Source organism: Convolutriloba macropyga, chromosome 11 (genome assembly GCF_964194025.1).
Source record: "Convolutriloba macropyga chromosome 11, txConMacr16.3, whole genome shotgun sequence".
Taxonomy (NCBI): domain Eukaryota; kingdom Metazoa; phylum Xenacoelomorpha; order Acoela; family Convolutidae; genus Convolutriloba; species Convolutriloba macropyga.
In genome coordinates this window covers 33,647,791-33,667,706 of record NC_134478.1, presented here as the reverse complement: position 1 = coordinate 33,667,706, position 19,916 = coordinate 33,647,791, and the positions used below count along the sequence as shown (strand labels likewise).

At 36.0% G+C, this 19,916-nt stretch overlaps 2 protein-coding genes across 2 annotated transcripts in view; both read left to right on the top strand.

Moving 5' to 3' along the window:
* LOC142349904 (uncharacterized) overlaps positions 1-12,037 on the top strand; it is a 412,979-nt gene extending 400,942 nt beyond the window's left edge. Inside the window, exons 2-4 of the mRNA XM_075401749.1 lie at positions 4,274-4,691; positions 11,096-11,299; positions 11,670-12,037. Of these exons, the coding sequence (XP_075257864.1) occupies positions 4,290-4,691; positions 11,096-11,299; positions 11,670-12,011 (948 nt within the window). The 5' untranslated portion in view covers positions 4,274-4,289 and the 3' untranslated portion in view covers positions 12,012-12,037. The remainder of the gene's footprint in view (positions 1-4,273; positions 4,692-11,095; positions 11,300-11,669) is intronic.
* Positions 1-19,716, top strand: part of LOC142349906 (uncharacterized) — a 419,533-nt gene extending 399,817 nt beyond the window's left edge. Inside the window, exons 2-5 of the mRNA XM_075401752.1 lie at positions 14,003-14,183; positions 14,483-14,653; positions 16,909-17,574; positions 19,489-19,716. Coding sequence (XP_075257867.1) covers positions 14,087-14,183; positions 14,483-14,653; positions 16,909-17,093 — 453 coding nt within the window. The 5' untranslated portion in view covers positions 14,003-14,086 and the 3' untranslated portion in view covers positions 17,094-17,574; positions 19,489-19,716. The remainder of the gene's footprint in view (positions 1-14,002; positions 14,184-14,482; positions 14,654-16,908; positions 17,575-19,488) is intronic.
* Positions 19,717-19,916: the final 200 nt, after the last annotated feature.

Here is a 19,916-nt window from a genome sequence, read left to right as displayed (position 1 = left end):
TTTCGCGATATTCTTCAGATTAGAATCATGAATTATTTGAGGGCTATTGATAACCTTGCCAGCTTTTTCAGGCTATCAGGTTTTTGAACACTTTAATTATTTTGGATTTTTTAACGTTACCAAACGTTTTCAATATTATAAAATTTTGCTGCATTTTGTTTCTTTTGTTGACAGTGGTTTAAGTTTCACCAATTTTTAGAGCAGACCTGGAGAGGTAGTGAGTTAATGGTTTAATACAAAAGGTAGTGGCTTCCGCTGCAATTACAGTTTTGTTAGCGAAGTTTTGACGCTTCGAGTCGCGTCCGGAAAATCTTCCGGCTATGTTTTTTGTTTCGTCGTCTGACGCTCTTTTTTCGTTTTACATTTGTTCACACAGCAAAGCTGAAAAAGTCAAATTTTCCGAATAACTTCTTCCCCTCACTGACGGCATTTGACTTGCGCGTGAGGTCATTTCTCACTCTCTTTAGCAAAAGTTTTTTTTTGCGTGATTAGATTTTGATCATACGTGACTTGCCTCACTCAATAAAATGACTTTTGCACTTCAAAACTTAAGTTTAATTTGAATTTGTTTAAGGTCAAAGGAACTCATATGTGCAGTAAAGGTCCCTAATAAAAGGCTTCTTTGGGATGAATTTCAGCAAGCTTCATTAATTTATCGCTGAATGTTTTTTACCTAGCTTTTTGAGCGGCGTCGAATTTTTTTCAATTCAGATCTGTCTCTGTTTCTATCTCTATTATAGGACACGCAGGTCTATTCTTTCGCAGTTATTCCGGCCATCTGCCGGCTATGTTAGCAAAATGTTGACGTTTCACTGATGTAATTTTGTGCGTTTCGTTTATGCAAAATTCTTGCTAGACCGTTTTAGCATTGTTCTTGAACAATCTTCACTTCCAAGTAATTTTTCACGCTTGACTTTTGAATTTTGCGTGATCTCAATTGGTTACCTTCCCAAATAAAGATTGCTGATAACGGGAAGGCGATTCTAAGCGATGAAGTAGCCATGCCTGTGTAGGGTAATGGCGAGATGTGAAACTGTCATTCTGGAGTTTGCAAGCTCGAACCCCTCTGGGGAGCGAGTTCTGCATCCATAAAAATTTCTAAGCCTTACTCTAAATTTAATCGATCCGCTTGTCGTCCAAGAGCAATTCGTGAGACGATAGTCGGTTTATTTTTTATGGCTCTCACGAAGTTTGATAAAGTTGTTGTTCGCGCAGTTTGACTTTTCGGGTGATTGTTCAACACCTTCATTATTTTTCATGTGATTTAATGCACCCATTCATAATTTAGGCTGCTAACGTAAGTCGCGGCAGTTAACCACTAAAAGTCTCATCGGACGTGTGCGAAAAATTGTTTTTTTTCTTCTTAATCTTTAGTGGTCTAAAAAACATCTCATGACATCTTACCAGGCTACTACTATCTGCCTCCCTCTTCGAAGTTGTCTAAATCTAAAGTGCCTGTTGTTAGAGAGAAATATGTTTGGGTCAGACCGTTGTTAGTTGGTAAAACTATGTTTTGATCGTCTGCTTAAGTGCAGTTTTAATCTAAGAAGGAATCCAGCATACGGAACAAAAAAAATTACCAGGAATTGACTCGTTCTGAGAAACGATATAATTAGGTGAATACCAAGATCAATGGAGTCCAGCCGCTGTGTAGTTCTGTTAGAACTCTACTAGTCGGCACGCGTACACTTCGCCGGAATAAGATGCCAAATCAGATTTTTTGTTAGCAGCTATTTTATTTTAGAGGTTTGGATTTTTGTTTTTGAGATGTTGAGATCGGAGGTAAGCAACTCGAAGGAAAGAATTTATTTATTGTAGGCGTTGTCTGTGTCCGACGCGAAAAGGCGTTATTGCTTCGTTTTGCATTCGTGACAAGTGGGGCAAACATTAATGCTTGAAGTGAGGAGTGAATGAGTTCGACAAAATGCAAAGCAACTGTTTATCCTGAAAGAAAATGGCGAAAGTGAGAGTACATTTTTTTTGTTGAGCCAGCAATTTTTTCTTCACACATTTGACTAGTTGGATTAATTGTATTTTCCCATAACTAAATTTAAATGATACCAAAGTTTGATTGAAATTTAAAAATTTGTTTGAAGTTTGTTTTGCCCGTAACTCACAATCTTTTGATTTTCATCGTAACCTTAAATTAAAAGTCAATCTGAAGGGAGTATGTTAGTCACTCACAGGAAATTAAGTGAGCGTAAAGCTCTTATTTTTGTTGTGCAGTTTCCTATTACACGATTAAAGTTGATTAAGAGATAGCATTTTTTATGATGTAGGGTGATTCGGACTTTTTTTGTCGATTTTCTTCATCAGATTTTTGGTTTGTTACCAGGTTGACTTGATCAACCATTTGTTTTTATATGTTAAATTTTGCCTTTGTGGCTGCACATGTTTGTCTAAGTTTCATGAGAAACTAGTTTTATAAAAAGACTGCGTAACAATATCTGCTGCTAATAAATTCTATCTAGTGAATTGAATCAAGTGTTTTGAGTTTTTTCATACATTTTTGATAGCTTTCTAATTGGTGATTTCAGTCCATTTTTCAATCTGTCTACATACTGCTGCTGCTGATCTATAGCTTGGAATGTTAATGAGGTTTCTAATTTTGATTTTTGTCATTGCTGTAAATATTATCATGTCCAATGTTTTGGAAAATGGTTTTTTTCAGCTGTTTTTGCAATTTTGACGCCCTTGTTAATCTTTAGGGAAACAGTTATGTTGTCTGCTGGTGCGCAGTCTATAAGTAGTAGGTTTTTAAAGCTCTAGTAGGTTTTTAAAGCTCTGTTTGTACCAATTAATTTTGAATTCTGTAGCTACAAAATATTGAAGATACAATTTGCTTATTTAGCAGTTGTGAAATGTAAACAGATTTTTTACGCATTTATCTTTGCACATTCGTAATTTTTTATAGTCTTCGAGAAATTACTAATCAGTCTTAATTTTTCAAGAACCCACCTCATACGGACCATTTGTTGCAAAAGTAGTAATACTAAGTAATATTTCTTTGCTAGATATTTCCCTTACCTTGTTGACAATCAGCAGTTTTTTTGTCTCAATGAATTGAAAAATTCTTTTTGAAGGCTCTATCCTAAAATTTTTGACTGTCTGCTTACTAAGTACGCTCAAACAAAGTGTGCAATTTTTGACTTTATTTTCTTAACTTCATCGATTTTTCATCTTAAAATTTGTTGACTTCTTGTCCTCAAAAACGAGTTGAAATTGTAAAGCTTGAGATAAGTATGTCCCTCTGCAGCTCTTTGGAGCTTTGAATAGACTCAATGTTAATGGAAGCGTACAAGCAGGTATGTGGGATAGTTTAAGTGATCGGAAGTGTTGATGAGTTTGCAATGTTGATAATTGATGAAAAAATCGAAATCGCTATTAATAAGAAATAGATAAAAGTTTTCGGAGTCTGCTCTGAGTCTCAAGATAGGACTGAGACGAGCGGAATTTAAAATAGGCGGAGTGAGTTACTGGTTCATTTTTTCATGTTTAGGCCAGTGTAGAAAATTGAAATTGAAATTTATTGAAAATTCTATTTCAGAGCTTGTTTGCCTTCAAATCAGTTATAATGGTATTTTCAAGATTATCTCGCCAACTGTTGTTCCAGTCCAAATCACCATCCAAACTAGCCCTTGTTAAGAGAGGAATGGCTGGAGCTTCCAAGGACCCAGTTCCAGATGCCATGCTGTACCCAATCTGCATTGTTTTCTTCTCTGGGGCCGTTTGGTACTACATGAAACTAAATGGACTAGAAGAAGAGGTCCACAAAAAATACGGAAAAGTAGACGGACATCACTAAAGATTCTAGACACTATCGAATATACTTCATTTTTACTAACGTGCTCAAGGAAACTTACTGTTGATCACGATTAACATTCGGCACCCAACACAACAATATAGAGTACTCCGAATTATAGTTCAAGACTTGAGTTGTTAACTGTTTCAATATTAACATATGCAAATATGTGGACAGTGATAATGGAATTTATTAATTCAATAACTTTTTTTCTAAGAACCACCACTGATTAAGTGGAGAGTAACCACCGCGCATTCTATTGAGTTCTGTGAGCGTTTAATTTTTATATGTCTAAAAATGTGCCATAATTGGGTTTCAAAATCGTCGTTGCAATCCAAATTTTAATCTTCAAGACTTTGAAAAAGACAATCAAAACGCCTTAGAGAAAGTTAAATAAAAATGATAAATTCTAATAATTACTGATTTTGATGTATGATGCATAACCATTTTTCCAGCGAGTGTTGTTCTAGATTTGTTTTGTTTGTTCATGTCAGCAAGATTTTTGTTTACGTGGTCTTCAATTGGCTACTCAATTGGAAAATGTCCTCCGTCCAGTTATTTGCCCTGGAGTGCCCAACCAACGCAATGTCTGAGTGTGATGCCTGACCTCACATCGACGATAACTAAACGGCGCTATAGTCGATCTTGTATTCCAACCGTTTTCATCTCAAAATTGTGCGCAACGGCGCAGTTATGTAGAAGACACAAAACTGCAGATATCAGCAAAACGTATGCTAATGTTTGTAGAAGAAATCTGAGTCGGTTAGCTTATCAAGAGGACGAGTTGTATGACAAATCGTATATCTCATTTCTCAAACGAGAACACCCGGATACACACCTGATAACTTCATTCTCATCCAAAGGTTTCACTCTCAATGACAGCAACCAGGTAAGATTTAGGCCTTGCTGATATACAAATTAAGGAGCAGAGAGAAAAGAGAAACTCTTCTCATAGCATACTTCGTAGAGCAGGAAAAGGTGTGAAAATTAATTGACGACTACGAGAAAAATTTTCTCAAAAAAATTCCAATGAATAGTAATCAACACTTTTCACCAATTTGCTTGAGCCCGCTGGAGCTGGAACATCATCCCCTAGTTCAGACTAGAAGCAAACATTCTATACCATGTGAAACGCAGATAACTTCTAACTCAAGCCTAACCTTCAAGCTACAAACGATTGCGCGAAGCTGAAACTCGGCAACAATTACTATCAATGCTTGATGAAGAGCTTGCTTGTAAAATACCTAATAATGCACTCAAGTTTAAGGCTAAATGATTAACTTAATGCCATGAAATATCAACATTCTTTAGCTTAACATTAGGTCACTTGTTTCTCATTCTGATGAACTTAGCCTCTTAGTTATTACGCTCAATGAAAAACGAATTGTCGTCACTCTAACTGAAACACAGAGAGAGAGAGAAAAGACACTTGAATTACTATCATACAGGTACAAGTACATAGCTAATTTCAATGGACAAAAATGAAATGTTTGCCTTAGTAAGTCCATTGTTAAATGCAGAAATGGCCGAATGGAGATGGAATTGCTATTTACATTTGGAAGATATCAAGTTTGATATGCTACATGTTCCAACTATTGAAGCTGTAGGGTTGTATGTGGCCGATATGGTTTTCACTTCTTTCATTGTTTATAATCCACCTGAAATTGACAAAGCACATCTTTCTCCAAACAAGAGTAAAAAGTGCTGATCATTACGTTTTTAAAAGTAAGAACATAATGATTGCTGTAGACTCAATATCGAGCTACTAAAGAAAATCGCATTGCTGGTTATTATAATTTTTTATTGCAATCCTATTATTGAGAAGTCTTGACTAAGAATTTAGGTACTCGCGAAACAGTAACGAGCACAACCAATAATCTGTCGCAATGATCATCCTGTAATAGTGAACCTGAATAAGAAGTTTTATTGTGAGAAACATCTCGAAAAGCCTCGAAGCAATTATAATTTCCTCGATAATTTCGTTACCAGGTTAAAATTTTGATGTCTTCAACTGCTATTGACGCAGAATTGGGCCGAAATAAATCATACCAGTAATCAATGCACAGATTCTCTTGTTTTTTTTTCATACGCAAGACACCTGAATTGTCGCCACGAAAAGGAATTTAGATAAGAAACCGGTAGAAGCGAAATTGTGAAAAAAGGACAAATTACGATTGCTTGAATTAGCTAGACTGTATGATACATACTTAACTGAACAATTACAGCTTCAAGTTTCTTTTGTGAACGACTAATTCAGGCAGGAGAAAACTAAAGATTGCAACGATTTCAACGGTTAGATTGTTTCCAATCTGCAGGAAGCTGTCTTCTTAATTTGTAAATTCAAAAAGGTTCGGTTAAGTAACAATTTACTTGAAATTTTATGAAACAATAATTTCATCATACAGCCAAACTTTTTAGCAGAATTACCTTAGATAGCTTGAATTAATCAGTAAAACAGCTCGTATCGAAACGTCTGTTAAAAAGTTGGCCACAAGATCTGAACCTTGTTTTACATCATATTCGGTCCTTTTCACTGATGCTGGAATCTTATCCTTTCGTTCAACATATCTTTCTATATACGCTTATAATGGGCCCCAATACTATAAAATTCAAGCAGTCAAGCATGGCCAAGAGTATCGAAATATTAACGTAGATCCAAAAAAATGATTGTACAAAAAGATTTACCCTTCAAGTGATTCATCCAAATTACTTACCAATTAAGATATAGCATTGCTTGCGTGCTCGGATCGTTGCATGCTTGGATCGAAAACTGAATCGAAAAGGGATTTTGATTCAAAGGTTTGAAGACTGAAAATGTTTACAATCCTGTCGTACATTATGTGTTCAAACACTTAAGATAAAGGTGGAAGTAATGGTATTGGCATGAAGTTGCTAAGCTCATCAATGTGATCATCTTAACACAACAGAATTACTTTTTAAGGTTTAACATTTTCGGTCTTCAGACTTTTGAATCAAAATCTATTTTCGATCCGAGCATGCAACGATCCAAGCATGCAAGCAATGCTATATCTTAATTGGTAAGTAATTTGGATGAATCACTTGAAGGGTAAATCTCTTTGTACAAGCGTTTTTTGGATCTACGTTAATATTTTGATACTCTTGACCATGCTTCACTCTTGAATTTTGTAGTATCGGGGCCCACCATAAACGTATATAGAAAGATATGTTGACCGAAAGGATAAGAATGGAGCATCAGTGAAAAGGACCGAACGTGATGTAAAACAAGGTTCAGATCTTGGTTTTCTGATTAATTGCTCTCAAACGAAGTTTGTAGCAATTATATTAGTCCTGTCGGTCTTTTTTTTAATGCGATTTTTCGCTTGACCGATTTTTCGTCCGGCGATTTTGACTTTTCGTCCTCGAAAACGGGATAACAGGTAGCGCCCAGCGGGCATTAAGTGCTCTTAGAGGCTTTCAGCTCAAACTGTTTTGTAGACTTATAATTATGGTGTGAAGAGCGGTTCTTAGAGGTTGAAGACCCCCCCCCCCAACTGTTGACCCCCACTGTTGCCACCCACCCCCCACCGCGCTGTTGCCACCCCCGTCAGCATCCCCCATGGCTAGCTACTGACAAACAACCGCTCGCTAAAAACACGCAAATTTATACAAATTTTCACAGTTTTTTTCAAGCTTTTTGAAAATTTTTGTCATTTTTCTAAAAATCTTGTCAAGTTTTTGAGTTTTATCAACCATAGATTTCAAGGAACACACTTTATGGTTAGATAATAGGTTACTGCACATTCTCTAGTGGTAATAGAATGGTTTCAACATTTCAACTTCGCGAATTTTTGAAATTTTTTGAAAAAAACTTGGCAAATTTTTTCATGGTTTTTTAAGGTTTTTGTCGGTTTTTAGGTTTATCTGGCCTCAAGAGCCAAGGAGCCTCCTCTAGGGTTTGATGTTAGGTTACTGTATAGTTTCTAGACGTAATGGAATTTTTTAAGATTTTAACATCACGAATTTTTTTGAACATTTATTGTCATTTTTCAAGATTCTTCAGCCTCAGGGTTCAGAAGACCTGCTTAATTGTTTGATAATATGTGAATGCATAGTTTTAATGGTAATGGAATGGTTTTCAACCTTTTAATATCACAAATTTTATAGATTTGTTTTTATAAAACTTGCAATTTTTTCAAGTTTTTTGACAATTTTTGTGATTTTATAGGTTTATCTAGCCTCAAGAGCCAAGAAACCTCCTCTAGAGTTTGATAACCAGTTATTGTATAGTTTCTAGATTCAATGGAGTATTTTTAAAGATTTTAAGGTTTAACGAGTTTTAGCATTTTTTTGAAAAAATTTTGGCAATGTTCATGTTTTTTAAATTGTTTTTTATTTTTTAAGGTTTTTCCAGCCTCAAGAGCCAAGAAGCCTCCTTCGAATTTTGATACTAAGCTGCTGCTTAGTTTCTAAAGTTAATGGAATGGTTTTCATTTGTTTAATAACTCGAGTTTTAAAAATTAAAAATTTTTGAAAAATTATTATCAAGTTCCAAGTGATTGGATCTTTAGAGGCAGTGAAGCTGTTTAAGGCATGAAATAGGCATACTAGATGGTCGCTTGAGACAATGAAATGGTGTTCTGAAGATATTAATATAACGAATTTTAGCAAGATTTTGTTTTAATTTGCAATTGTTTTTAAAATTTTTGAATTTTTTTGTCCTTTTCTGAGTTTAACGATCCTTACAGGCCAACGAAGCTTTTTAAGTATTGCGGATGGGTTACATTTCAAAAATCCGGAGACAAAAATTGTTTTTGAACATTTTCTTTACTGCGAAATGTGGAACCTTTTTTGAATTTTGCACTCAGTTTTTTTCTATATGATTTAGTTACTAACAAGTTTAGAAACTTGAAAATGTAGAGTCGAATCTCATCATGGAAAAAATTCGTAGCTCTCTCTGTGTTGGCTGGCGTTTCTTTCCTTCTCCTTCTCGCTCACGTTTAAGCTCTCTCTCCTTAATTCTTTTGATGCCGCACTTCAGCGGCTGTTATGTGGCGTGATGTCATTGTCTATTAGCCTAATCCAAGGCCCCTTCAATCAAGCTAAAGCTAACCTCACTAAACAGTGGCTAGGTACTGACGAAGCAGACCGCTCGCCGGTCGTTTGAGAGCAATTCGCCCGACGTTAGTCGGTTATGTTTTTCTCTATTGTCGATTACACTGTTAATATCAATTAGGCTGATGATTGGAATCTTGTTCTTTTGTCTTGATGAAACTTGCTGTCGTACATCAAATTCAATTTGTTTTGAGTTTCTTTTTTGAAAAACAGATTTTTGTGTCTGCGACTGGCTTCACGCAATAAACTGACAATCAATTTTGAAAAAAAATGTTTTTTCGGTTTCTGAGAAAACTGATTGAATAGTTTTTAGAGAAACGTAAAATAAATCAATCAACTAGCGTTATATTTTCTGGGACTATTATCTGATTCCAAGCTGTCTTTCGCGAAAACATTGCCTCTGTTACGTCAAAAGATGTTCCTCGATGTATTTTGGTTCCTTTCCGCTGACGGTCAGAAGCTTCTCGACTGCTCAAGGATTTCCCCGTCTTTGGAATTGCAGCCTAAAGCTAAAAAATCTTTTTTTTTGCGTTTTTGCAGTTTATTTGTGTAATTTTTTTTGACCTGTAGTTGTCAGTTATGTCTCAAATTCTCATATGAACCATCCCTCTAATTTTATTTAATGTTTGAGGTTATAATGAGTTAGTTCTGTTGATTAAATGATAATTACCGCTGTAGTTGAAATTATTGTGCATTTCTTTTACTGTTAGAAATTATTTGTGTATCATGAGATTACTGTTATTTCAGAAGGGCCAGTCTAGTCCTTAGTTGACATATTGTGCCTATATTTTTGAAGTCTTGTACTTAAAATTCATGTCAACTAGAATTTGATTTGGTAAAACTGTATTTTCAGGATGATTGTTTTTCTGTTTTGATTCATGGCTTCCTAATAGCCTCGTTTGTTTAATAAATGCGATAGTGAATTCTGGGTAGAGATATAATCGGTTTTCTCTTGCATTTTTGTTTCGCCGTCGAGATTTTTTTCACATGATTCTTTTTGTCTGAATTGCTTGTGTAAACTGAATGCATGCATACTTAAGGAACTGATTTTTTACCATTCGTGCGATTAGTTTTTGGTCACACATTATTTTCACCTCTCTGAACGTTGTCCCCTTTTAAAATGTCCTGTCTCAATATTTTCTCTAATAAATTTAATTGGAGGACTTAAGGATATCTCAACCTGCTTTAGGATTGCTTTGCAGTACTTAAGGGTACTTTTACTTGCGATCAATTAGAGACCGCACTACAAGTATTAGAAAATCAATTTCTCTTGAATTTTTTTAGGTGTCCTTCCTTTTGAAGGTATATGCGTTAAAGGTTCTAGATATTACTGACCGATATTTGATTTATTGTGTTTTTGCGTGGTCTCAATCTCATTTGCTACTTGATTTAGATTTTTATGATCAATGTGCTAAAGATTGGTATGAATTTTGATATTTTAGATAGACTGCTATTCAAGTTGAAGAAGATGTTATTTAACTGCAATCTCTTGCTGTGTTGCCAAAGTGTTCGTTCTCCTTGTACACAGTATAACATGTGGTCTCGCTAGGAAGGTTATCATAATGCTGAGGTTAGCAGTTAGCCTCTAGTTTCAGTACATTGATAAAGAAGTAGTGTAATGTGCCTTTAGTTTTTAGGCTTGCAATGTTGTTTTGCAATCGTAATTTTTTCATCACCTGCATTTTCTCTCTTCTGTTTCTAAAACAATTAAGTCACTTAAAGTATAGGTAATCTGAGGAAAAGTTTTATAGTTTGTTCATCAGTGGTGGAATTTTTTGCGTACGCTGAATTGAGCAGTGTACGGTTTCAGACAGATTTTAAATGGTACTTATATTTGGTAATTTTAATGTTACATTTTACAGTTGATCAGTTCCGGTTCTCTGGCTGCTATTATCCTTTTGCTACGTCAAAACAGGTGCATTTCTGACCATTTCCTGCAATCTACACGCTGCTTATTGGATTAAATGTTGACGGTATTGATGTAGTCACGAGCTCTATATTCCTTGCTGCTCTATATCTTTTTTAATGCATTCGGCTCAATGTGCAGCTTTAACTGTTCAATCTTAAATCAATCAAAATAATAATTAAAAGTTTGTTCTATTGAACGTTAAAAGGTGTTGTGAAAACTGTGATACTATAAAATTTTGAGGGTTTGATTGATTATACAAGGGCAAGATCAAGCGTTTAAAATTTTAATTAATGTGCGCAATGTTGATTTAGGTGCTTGGACCAATGATACTGCTGCCTAATGCTATTCTCCACTGGAGGATATACGATGCGAAAGAGATCAATCCATCCAGTTTGTTATTGTTTACCCTTTTACATCCTAAACCGGATATTCTGGTGTTGGGAACTGGAGACCATATTGTGCCATTGTCACCAGAATGTAAAGAGCTGTTGAAGGAGGCCAACATTTCTGTTGAGGTGGGTTTTAGATACATTATGATTTATCTGAAAATAATCAGTTTCGAAACCTAATGATTCAGTGTATTTTTAATATTTAGATCTCCAGTTTTTGTCCCCCTATTATAGTGGCTTTCTAGTGATATATTAAGCAAGTAAAGTGATTAAGCGAGGAAGTAAATTTGAACGGTGGGCAGATAAGACAAAGTCCAAAAATTAAAAACCTCGATGCGCTATCACAAAAATCGTTGCTTTCAAAAACTTAATTGACTGAAAAATAAAGTACGTTTAGAGTGGCAGTCAGAAAATATTTTTCAGCAAATGTTCTAAATCGTGAGAAAGCTGAGATTGAAGATAATGAAATGAGTACTCAGAATTGATTTGCTTGTAGGTTCAGAGAACAGAGACAGCGTTGGCGACGTACAATTTCCTCTCAGTTGAAGACAGAATAACAGTGGGTGCCTTCTGTCTAGTCTCACAACAGTCCGCATTCACTACATTACACTCCTTAGCAGAATACTCCGCCGAAGAGGACGAGTTGTTTTTACTCCAAGAGGAATCGTCGACTATCCAAACTGCCAGTGAAAGTCACGATAGCAGTAAAATGAGCAATGAAATAAGTGGTGGTCAGGCAGAACTCCTCGAAGAATCAAAAGAAATCAACCCAGAAAAATTGGCCGAGAAGAAACGAAACAGAAGACCAAAAACGCAGATAGTAGCTGATGACAAATAATTTTTAATTCAATTATCCAATCCATATTGGTTATATAACCACTAAGCTGGGGGGGGGGGGGCTATAATGGGAAAGACCCTTTAAAGCATCAGGCCAGTAGCTAATAAATCACTAAATCACTTTAGAACCTTGGACACTAAATTGCAAGATTAAAATCTTGCGATAAAACTTGAGCGAAAAGTTGATAAAAAATTTTGGATTCTTCAAGTTCAAAGTTGTCCTAGCTGGGATGGTTGTTTGAGGTTATTGCCGCAAATAGATGGCGGCTATTTTTAGGCAATCTGCTTTGTATGTTTTCGAATTTTTTTGGATATGACTTTTTCTAAATGGTTTTAACCATCCATTCATAGTCCATTCTAGTCCAGTTTTTAGCCATTGTTTAGTCAATAAAATTTCTTTGAATTGTGTCAGGACTTGTCCTGCTGTTTTTTTCGTCGTAAAGAATTTTACGACCATATGACGTCACAATAACTTGAAGTCTGCTTTTTGATCTTTGTTCATGCAATTTTGACTGAATTGTGTGCGTGACGTCATTTTCACTCTTTTTTTCTTCAAGCTTTGTTTTGAGCGTTTTTTGTTCATTCGCGTGATAAAGTTCTTGGTCACATGTGACTTACTTCACTCTAAAAATGACCTTTTGTATCTGGAATTGGCTTTTCTTTACTTTAATTCAAACAGATAAGTTCAAATGAGTGCGTGTCACTCTAATTGAAGGGTATTTGAGTGCAGCTAATAGAAGCAGCAAAAAGTTGAGTGGATTCTTTATTAAAATATAATTTCCCAACATGTTTGAAAAGTTTCTTTTTGTCTGTTTCTTTTACCATCTTTTTGAGTCTGCAGATCTACGAAGGTATTGCGGCTTTTTTCTGGCAATCTGCCTGCTATGTTGTGATGTTTTTGCTGTTATATCCATTTTGCAAATGCAATGAATTGCAATTATTAATTATTCTCGAACGGAGTTTGTAGGAATTATTGTGAAATAAACGTTTACAATAATTCCTTCAGTCTTCGTTTTAGGACTTTAATATGCTTGAAGTATACGGTTCAGCAAAACTGCGTAGGAACGCTTGAGGAGGCATTTAATAGTGGTTTGAACGGCGATTTTGAACCTCCTTTCGAGAGTAATTTGTCAAATGGAGGTAGTCTTTTGTTTTTTTTTGTAGCTTTCGAGCAACGCTTGTTTTAATTTCAGTTTTTTGTAATATTCAGCTTCTGTTCATTTCATCTCTTTGCAAAATTAATAGATAAACCGATGAAACTTGACAACTATCAGGCAAGGAGCAGTTTTAAATCCTTACTATACTAGGCTTGAAAAAAATGGCTGGGGAGAAACAAATTCATTCTTTGAATGGGTATTTTTAAATATCCTTTCTGTGATTTTACCGGTTTTTTCGGTGCAATGTAAACTTCCTTGAAAGTTGTCAAGATGTTCTCCAGTCTCTTTTTTTCTATTCATTGGAAACAATTGACAAAAACATTTTTCAATGGGAGTGTTGATTTGTAATTCGTTTCAAAACGAAGTTTGTAATAATTATATTAGTCCTGTTGTTTTTAAATGACATTTTTCGATTGACTGATTTTTTGTCTGACCCTGCTAACTTTTCGTCCCAAAAACGGGATAATCAGGTAAAGCCCGGAGTCCATTAAGTGGCTGAGTAGCTCTCTTAGAGCCTAACGCCTTAATAGACTCTAAGTATGCGATTCACCGAAACTGTTTTGAGGAGATAATTTCATGAGGTGAAGGGCGGTTGTTAACCTTCAGTCATTTTTTTTGTTACAGCCTAAACGGCGGATTTTTTTATTTGTACGTGATGCCAGTGGTCATTTGTACGGTTTCTTTGACAATTTGTACAAACTAGCTAGGGGAAGATTAAAATATACGTGGTTTTATCTCACATTGGGGATAGAAGTTGGTAACAATGATCGGTTTTTATATAATGCTTAGGTATCATTTGTTTTGACTACTATAAGCTACTATTAAGTTTTTTTCAGATTTTGTTTGATCAAGATTTGCCCGAGTTCTTCTCTCAGGAAAACAGTTTTTTGATATCTTTGTCATAATCGTTTGAACGTACATGGGTCGCCGATCAGGAGGCGGAGGATTTGGCGGAGGGGGAGGTGGAAGAAGGCCAATGTTTGGATCAAAGCCAGTTGCCACTCCATCAGCTCCGGGTATGTCCATTTTTGCATGGAGAAGATATCATGTCTTGTCATTGTTCGAGAACTAATTAGTGAGCTTTGAAGTGGGCTACTGGTACTTTGATAATCAGTTTGGATTGCGAGACCATTCGAATCTCTGAAAATTTTGTTTAAAATAAAAAAACACGTGCTGTAGCAAAAAGGTTCTCGAATTAATAGCATTTTCTAGAGTGGACTGATGGGGAGCCTCATTTCGGAAGCGTGGCTGCTTTAGACCAACATAACTCTTGGCAATAACACTGAACTAATTGATAAATATGGACTTGTTTAAGCTCGTCCAACAAGCACGGCTGTGGCTGGTCCAATAAGTCAACAGAAGCAGCCATCCACCCCTGCAGCTGCACAAGGTGGAGGAGGGGGATTCCTGAGTAATATGATGTCCACTGCAGGCGGGGTTGCACTTGGTCACACGATTGGGCATGCCATCACCGGAGGAGGATCTGGTAAAAATGTTCTCATTATCGATTATGCTCCAAGGAATTGCCCAACTTGGAGATATATTTTTTTCATTGCTCAAATATCATGGAGATACTTCTGTCACGTATTGATACTTGTAGTGGGATGACAGTTTCATTTGACCATCAGAACATAGTTTAGCTTAAGCATTTGAATCTTCAATAATTAATAGCCGCCTCAGTTTCTCAACCGGCTGTTATAGTGCTCCTAATTTTTTTTAAATTCAAAAAATTTGAATTGTATTGGGGCGCTGTCTTTTTACGACTCGAAGAGAGGAGTATTGGAGAAGTCCTTTTTTTAATCATTTTTATTGGAGTGAATTTTGAAGCGGGAAATGAAAAAGTGAAAAAAAATTGGAGTGATTTTGTTGCTGAACAAAATGAAGAGTGGAGCGAAAAGAGAGTGTTTTTTTGTTCATATCGCTGTTTTCTAGGCGAGAAATTGAGGTGTGAAAAAAATTCTGTAAGCGAGCAAAATTTTTTTGTTCATGTGCGGCATTTTAAAGCAGTTTTTTTCATTTTTTGGTTAAGAGGTTTGATTATGATTTTGTTCTAATTTGAGGCTGGTTTTGATATTGGTTTGAAGTCTTCTAGAAATTCATATAAATTTTATTCTAATTCGGAGATTTTTCATGTATTTTGCTGATTTTCGGGCTAATTTTTGCGTTTTTTTTCCGATTGTTCAATACCCGGCGCAAACGGGTATTGAAAAAACCCTTTCTTCTTGAGCAAATTTTAGATAACAATTGGTGACAGTTTTGTTGATATGAATCATTTTTTTGTTGAGAAATATGACAAAAATAGCGAAAATTGGAACTATTTTTCTTAATTTTTTGCAGTTTTTCATTTCTTTTCTGTTTTTTTGGACAAATTTCTTAACCTATTATGACTTGCTTATTGTTTTGGGAGCATATGGATACCCTATTGGCTGAAAGAATTTTTCTTTGGATTTATATGCTTTTGTAATATTAAAAAATTTATTAACTTTTCCCAGTTTTTTAGTGCAAGTTGTTTTTAAGAGCTCTTTCATAATTTGGCCTCAAGTATATTTTTAAAAATTCATATAAGTGGTTTTTAGTAAGGACTAGTTGTTTTGATGAAGTAATTTCGGCAGAGATGGTTATTTCTGGATCTCAATTTATAACAAAATTTGATCAGATTTTTTATCATATTTTAACAGATGTGATTTTATTTTTAATTTTTTGTTTCATGGTTTTCTTTCAAGATAATCATAAATTAGTGGAGGCACGTTTTGTCTGATGAGTAGTTGGATGGTGTTAAAATGGATTTCACTTCGAGATTCGTTTCTGGAATTCTTCCGGTTTTGTTTCTTTCACACATTTTCATGATTTTTGAAGTCAAGTTGTAGTAGTGATTTTGGTCACGCCGTAACAGGAAGTGGAGCGAAAAAGCGAGTGGTTTTGCGGCGTGAAGTTTTCTCCCTCTGATTCTAAACTAGAGGAAGAAAACGGTGTTTGAACAAAAAATTCGCTTTCTCGCTAGTAGTTTTTTGTTCACATGCGGCAATTTCACCCTTTTTCTGTTTTTTCGATTTTTTGGATCGGATTTTTTTTCTAAATGGTATTCCCAATCCATTCATCGGCCGTTCGAGGTCTAGTTTTCTGTTTAGTCAATGAAAATTCTTTGAATTGTACGTCAGGACTTGTCCTGCTATGTTTTTTACTTCGTCGAATAAAATTTTTTCGCTTTCCCTTAGTTCACAACTTGTTCAACATTTTGCGTGAAATCTATTTGACTTCTCTAGTCTGGTTTCACTCTTCTTTCATTCTGCTATAAGTATTTTTAGACAGCAGTTGCTCAGCAAAGCAATTCAAACTAAACAGAGTCAGTATCAATAAACGATATCAGAAATAGAAATGGGATAAACCCATAAAGCCCAATTTTAGATGCCCGGTACTCGAACTTTGTTCTTAGTTAACATCTCTAATGCTCGTTGGTATTGATAATAGCCCCTGTGTGGTCTCACTACGAAACAGGAGTTTGTTTAGCTCCCAAATGACGTCAAAATAGTTTGTACTTCAAAATTGTTTGTAGAAAAATCCTTTTTTTCACTAGCTTTTTCTCTTCTTCAATCCCAATCTTGCTTATGGGAATCAACAGTGGCTATTTTCCGGCAATCTGCCGGGTATATTTCTCTAAGAGCTCAAAATTTTCAACGCTATGAAACAGTTTGTTATGCTCAAAAATCAAATTGAACCATGATACAATTGTTTGTTAAATAGGAGCGGCAGCTGCCCACAATGGAGGTGGAGATGCATACTCCCAACAACCTCAACAACAGCAAAATGCTTGTCAATATGAGCTGGACCAATTCATTAACTGTTCATCAACTCAGAGAGATCTCTCCTTGTGTACTGCCTTCAATGACATCTACAAACAGTGCAAGACCCAACATGGACTCATATAAATACTGTCTATGCAACTGGACTTTAAAATGTGACATCTCTTGAAAGTCCATCCTTGCTGATATATGACCGCACTTTTACATAATCTTATTCAACTTAACCTGCTGTATTATCAAAGAAAAGCTGATCAATGTGCGATTTGTAAGAGTCGTGAATATTGACAAGTCAGCGCTACTTGAAGTAGACTTTTATCAATAGACAAATTGACGCGTCTATTTACTGTTTACTCCCTTATCTAGAGCTTAATTATTCATACATATTTTTAGCTTGTAGAATGAAGATAGAGCGAAATTAAAGTGTATTCATGAAATCATTCTGGCTGAATCTCTGCTGCTGATCAGTTCGTATATTTCAGAAAGGCAATGAGTAGTTCAGAGGGTGATCAAACTGGTGGGCTGAACTTAAAACTCACCCAGAGCTTCAACCGGAACCCTGAATGGATCAAATACCCTTGCAAACAGGAGATGGACGACTACCTATGGTGTAAGTACAACAATTAATAAAAGTGAAGACATCTGATTTAATAAACATTAATTAGGTCATTGTGTCTCACATTAAGTGGTCGTTTATTGTAGCTGCAAAGCTGCAGACTGAGTAAAGCTGTATTGCTGTACTTTTGGTTTTAATTTTTGTTTAGTCGTGTGAAGCGTTTTTTTGGTTTCCAATTTGCACACCGGAAGCCTCAAAATAGCAATTTGTGCATGTTATTCTATTGCGGCAAGTCCATGTCGCGGCTATACTCGAATGGCTGGCGGATATTTCATTTGTTTCATTTTACCATCTTTAAAAATCCCAAGTGGGGGTAAGATTTCTTTGTGTTTCTGAGCTGCATTACAAACAGTCAAAGTCAAGTAAGATGCAATGAGGTGAAGCGACCAGTTTAACCCAATAATAGGTCATTGATTACTCTCTGACAAAGGTAGACATCTTGATATAAACATTACGAGATATGAGTTTCCGGATAGATAGGAATGGACAGCGACTTCCTAGGTTCCTCTAGTTTCACCTTTCAAGCCGCTACTTTCAGAGTGCGATGTAGGTAGTTTTAACAGTTACGGCAGTGGTCGTATTGGTTTGATAGTGGTTTGAAGTCAGTCCGTCTGAGTCAAGTCCGTCTCTTGGCTCTCTTTTTCAATGGGAGAAATGTTCCAAAGTTAAGCGACCAACGTTTTGCCCGTCACTCTGAAGACTTTTTGCCTTGTGATATCTGGCCAATGAGGAAATTGGTTTGATGGATTTGGCTACAGTGAGGGCGTTGCACGTCACATTTCTGAGGAGCTCTGGGAGGGTATTGATAATCAGGAGGCTGCGCACGGCTGTTAATTGTATTCACTAGTCTTAGTAGGTGGCATCATTGTTTCCAAGGAGTCAGCACGCTTTGGGTTTCAATGGGGAAGCAGTACAGTCTGCGGGCGTGTGTGGAAAGTCTTCAACTGAGAATCTGCATGACCCAAATGCACTCAGGTGGTTTATGACCAAGCCCTTTGCACTGTCAACGACCCTCAGATCACGTCTTGGAATAGATGGCATGACTTCTTCTGGCTCATGTCTCGGCTCTTCACTTTTGCGATGGTTGGTTCCATTCATGATACTTTGACTGATCTTGCGCGTTTTGGTCGTCTTGCTCTTCGTTTTCTCTGGCTGGGTTGGGGCTGTCTTGCTTTGCTATCAATACGCACTAGGGTTGTCTTTGCCTGGTACACTTTGTTGATTGCAGGGTCACATCGACTATATGCGAATCTGCGCTCTTTGTGGGAGGTAGAGCTCCTTGACCTGTACGTTGTTCAGTAGAAAAGACCTCTCGAACAGCGTTGCACTGGGTTTGAAGCCACTTGAGTTGGTTGATTCTGACACATTATAGTTGTTCGTACTTATTGATGTTTGTTTGGTTGAGTTTCTGACTTTGCTTCTAAGTTTTTAAGTTTTAGTTATCTTAGTTTTCCAGTTGTGCTTGCTGTTCAGTCGAATGTTTCCACTTAATCCAAAAGTGGACCAAGTCTGTTTCTGTTAGCTGCAATTTGAATCTGCAGAGTATCGTAAACAATAATTTGGAATGCCTTTGATATGGTCTCTAAAACACATTTAGAACACTCTAGTTCTATTTAGTCTAAAACTCCCTGTGGCCTCCTCTCTCATTTGGAAGCAATTTGTCTGACGTGATGCTAATGATTTTGTAACCGAAGTATTTCGTTAGTCTCAAAGGAGTTGCAATGTTTGGCGAATCGTTTTGGAAGCACTTTTTTTACTAAGAGCAATCATAAACTAAACTTAAAATTGAATTATCGTTATTTGCAGCATTGTGCTTTAATTTAAACTCGTATTGTGCTTTAATTTAAACCCGTATTTAAACTTTAGACTATCTCCATGTGGTTGTGACTAATGATGTCAATGTTACAGGTTTGGGTGACAACAAATTGGAAGGCCTCAAGAATTGTGTAGTTCTAGCGAAGATACATAAAGAGTGCAAAGACAAACACGATATACCCAGAACTAACCAGATCAGATAACAGATCAGGATTCACTCTTTAATCTGAAACCACAGACTCTTTAGATGACTGATAACTCTTGATTGAATTCTAACCAGCCTACTTTTTATTGTGAAGAATTTAGTATAAATGAAATTTATTGTCTGTTTAATGAGCGAATAGCTGCATAGTTTTCGCTGTAGGGTACGATGACATTTTAACAAATGCCAATTAACCATTTTACAAAAATACTCAGAAAATAAAATTACCGATTTACCAAAAAAATTGTTATCGACTATTGACCGAAAAGATTAAAGGCAACAAATTGGGTATTGAAATTGGGTATTTTTGCTATGAGTA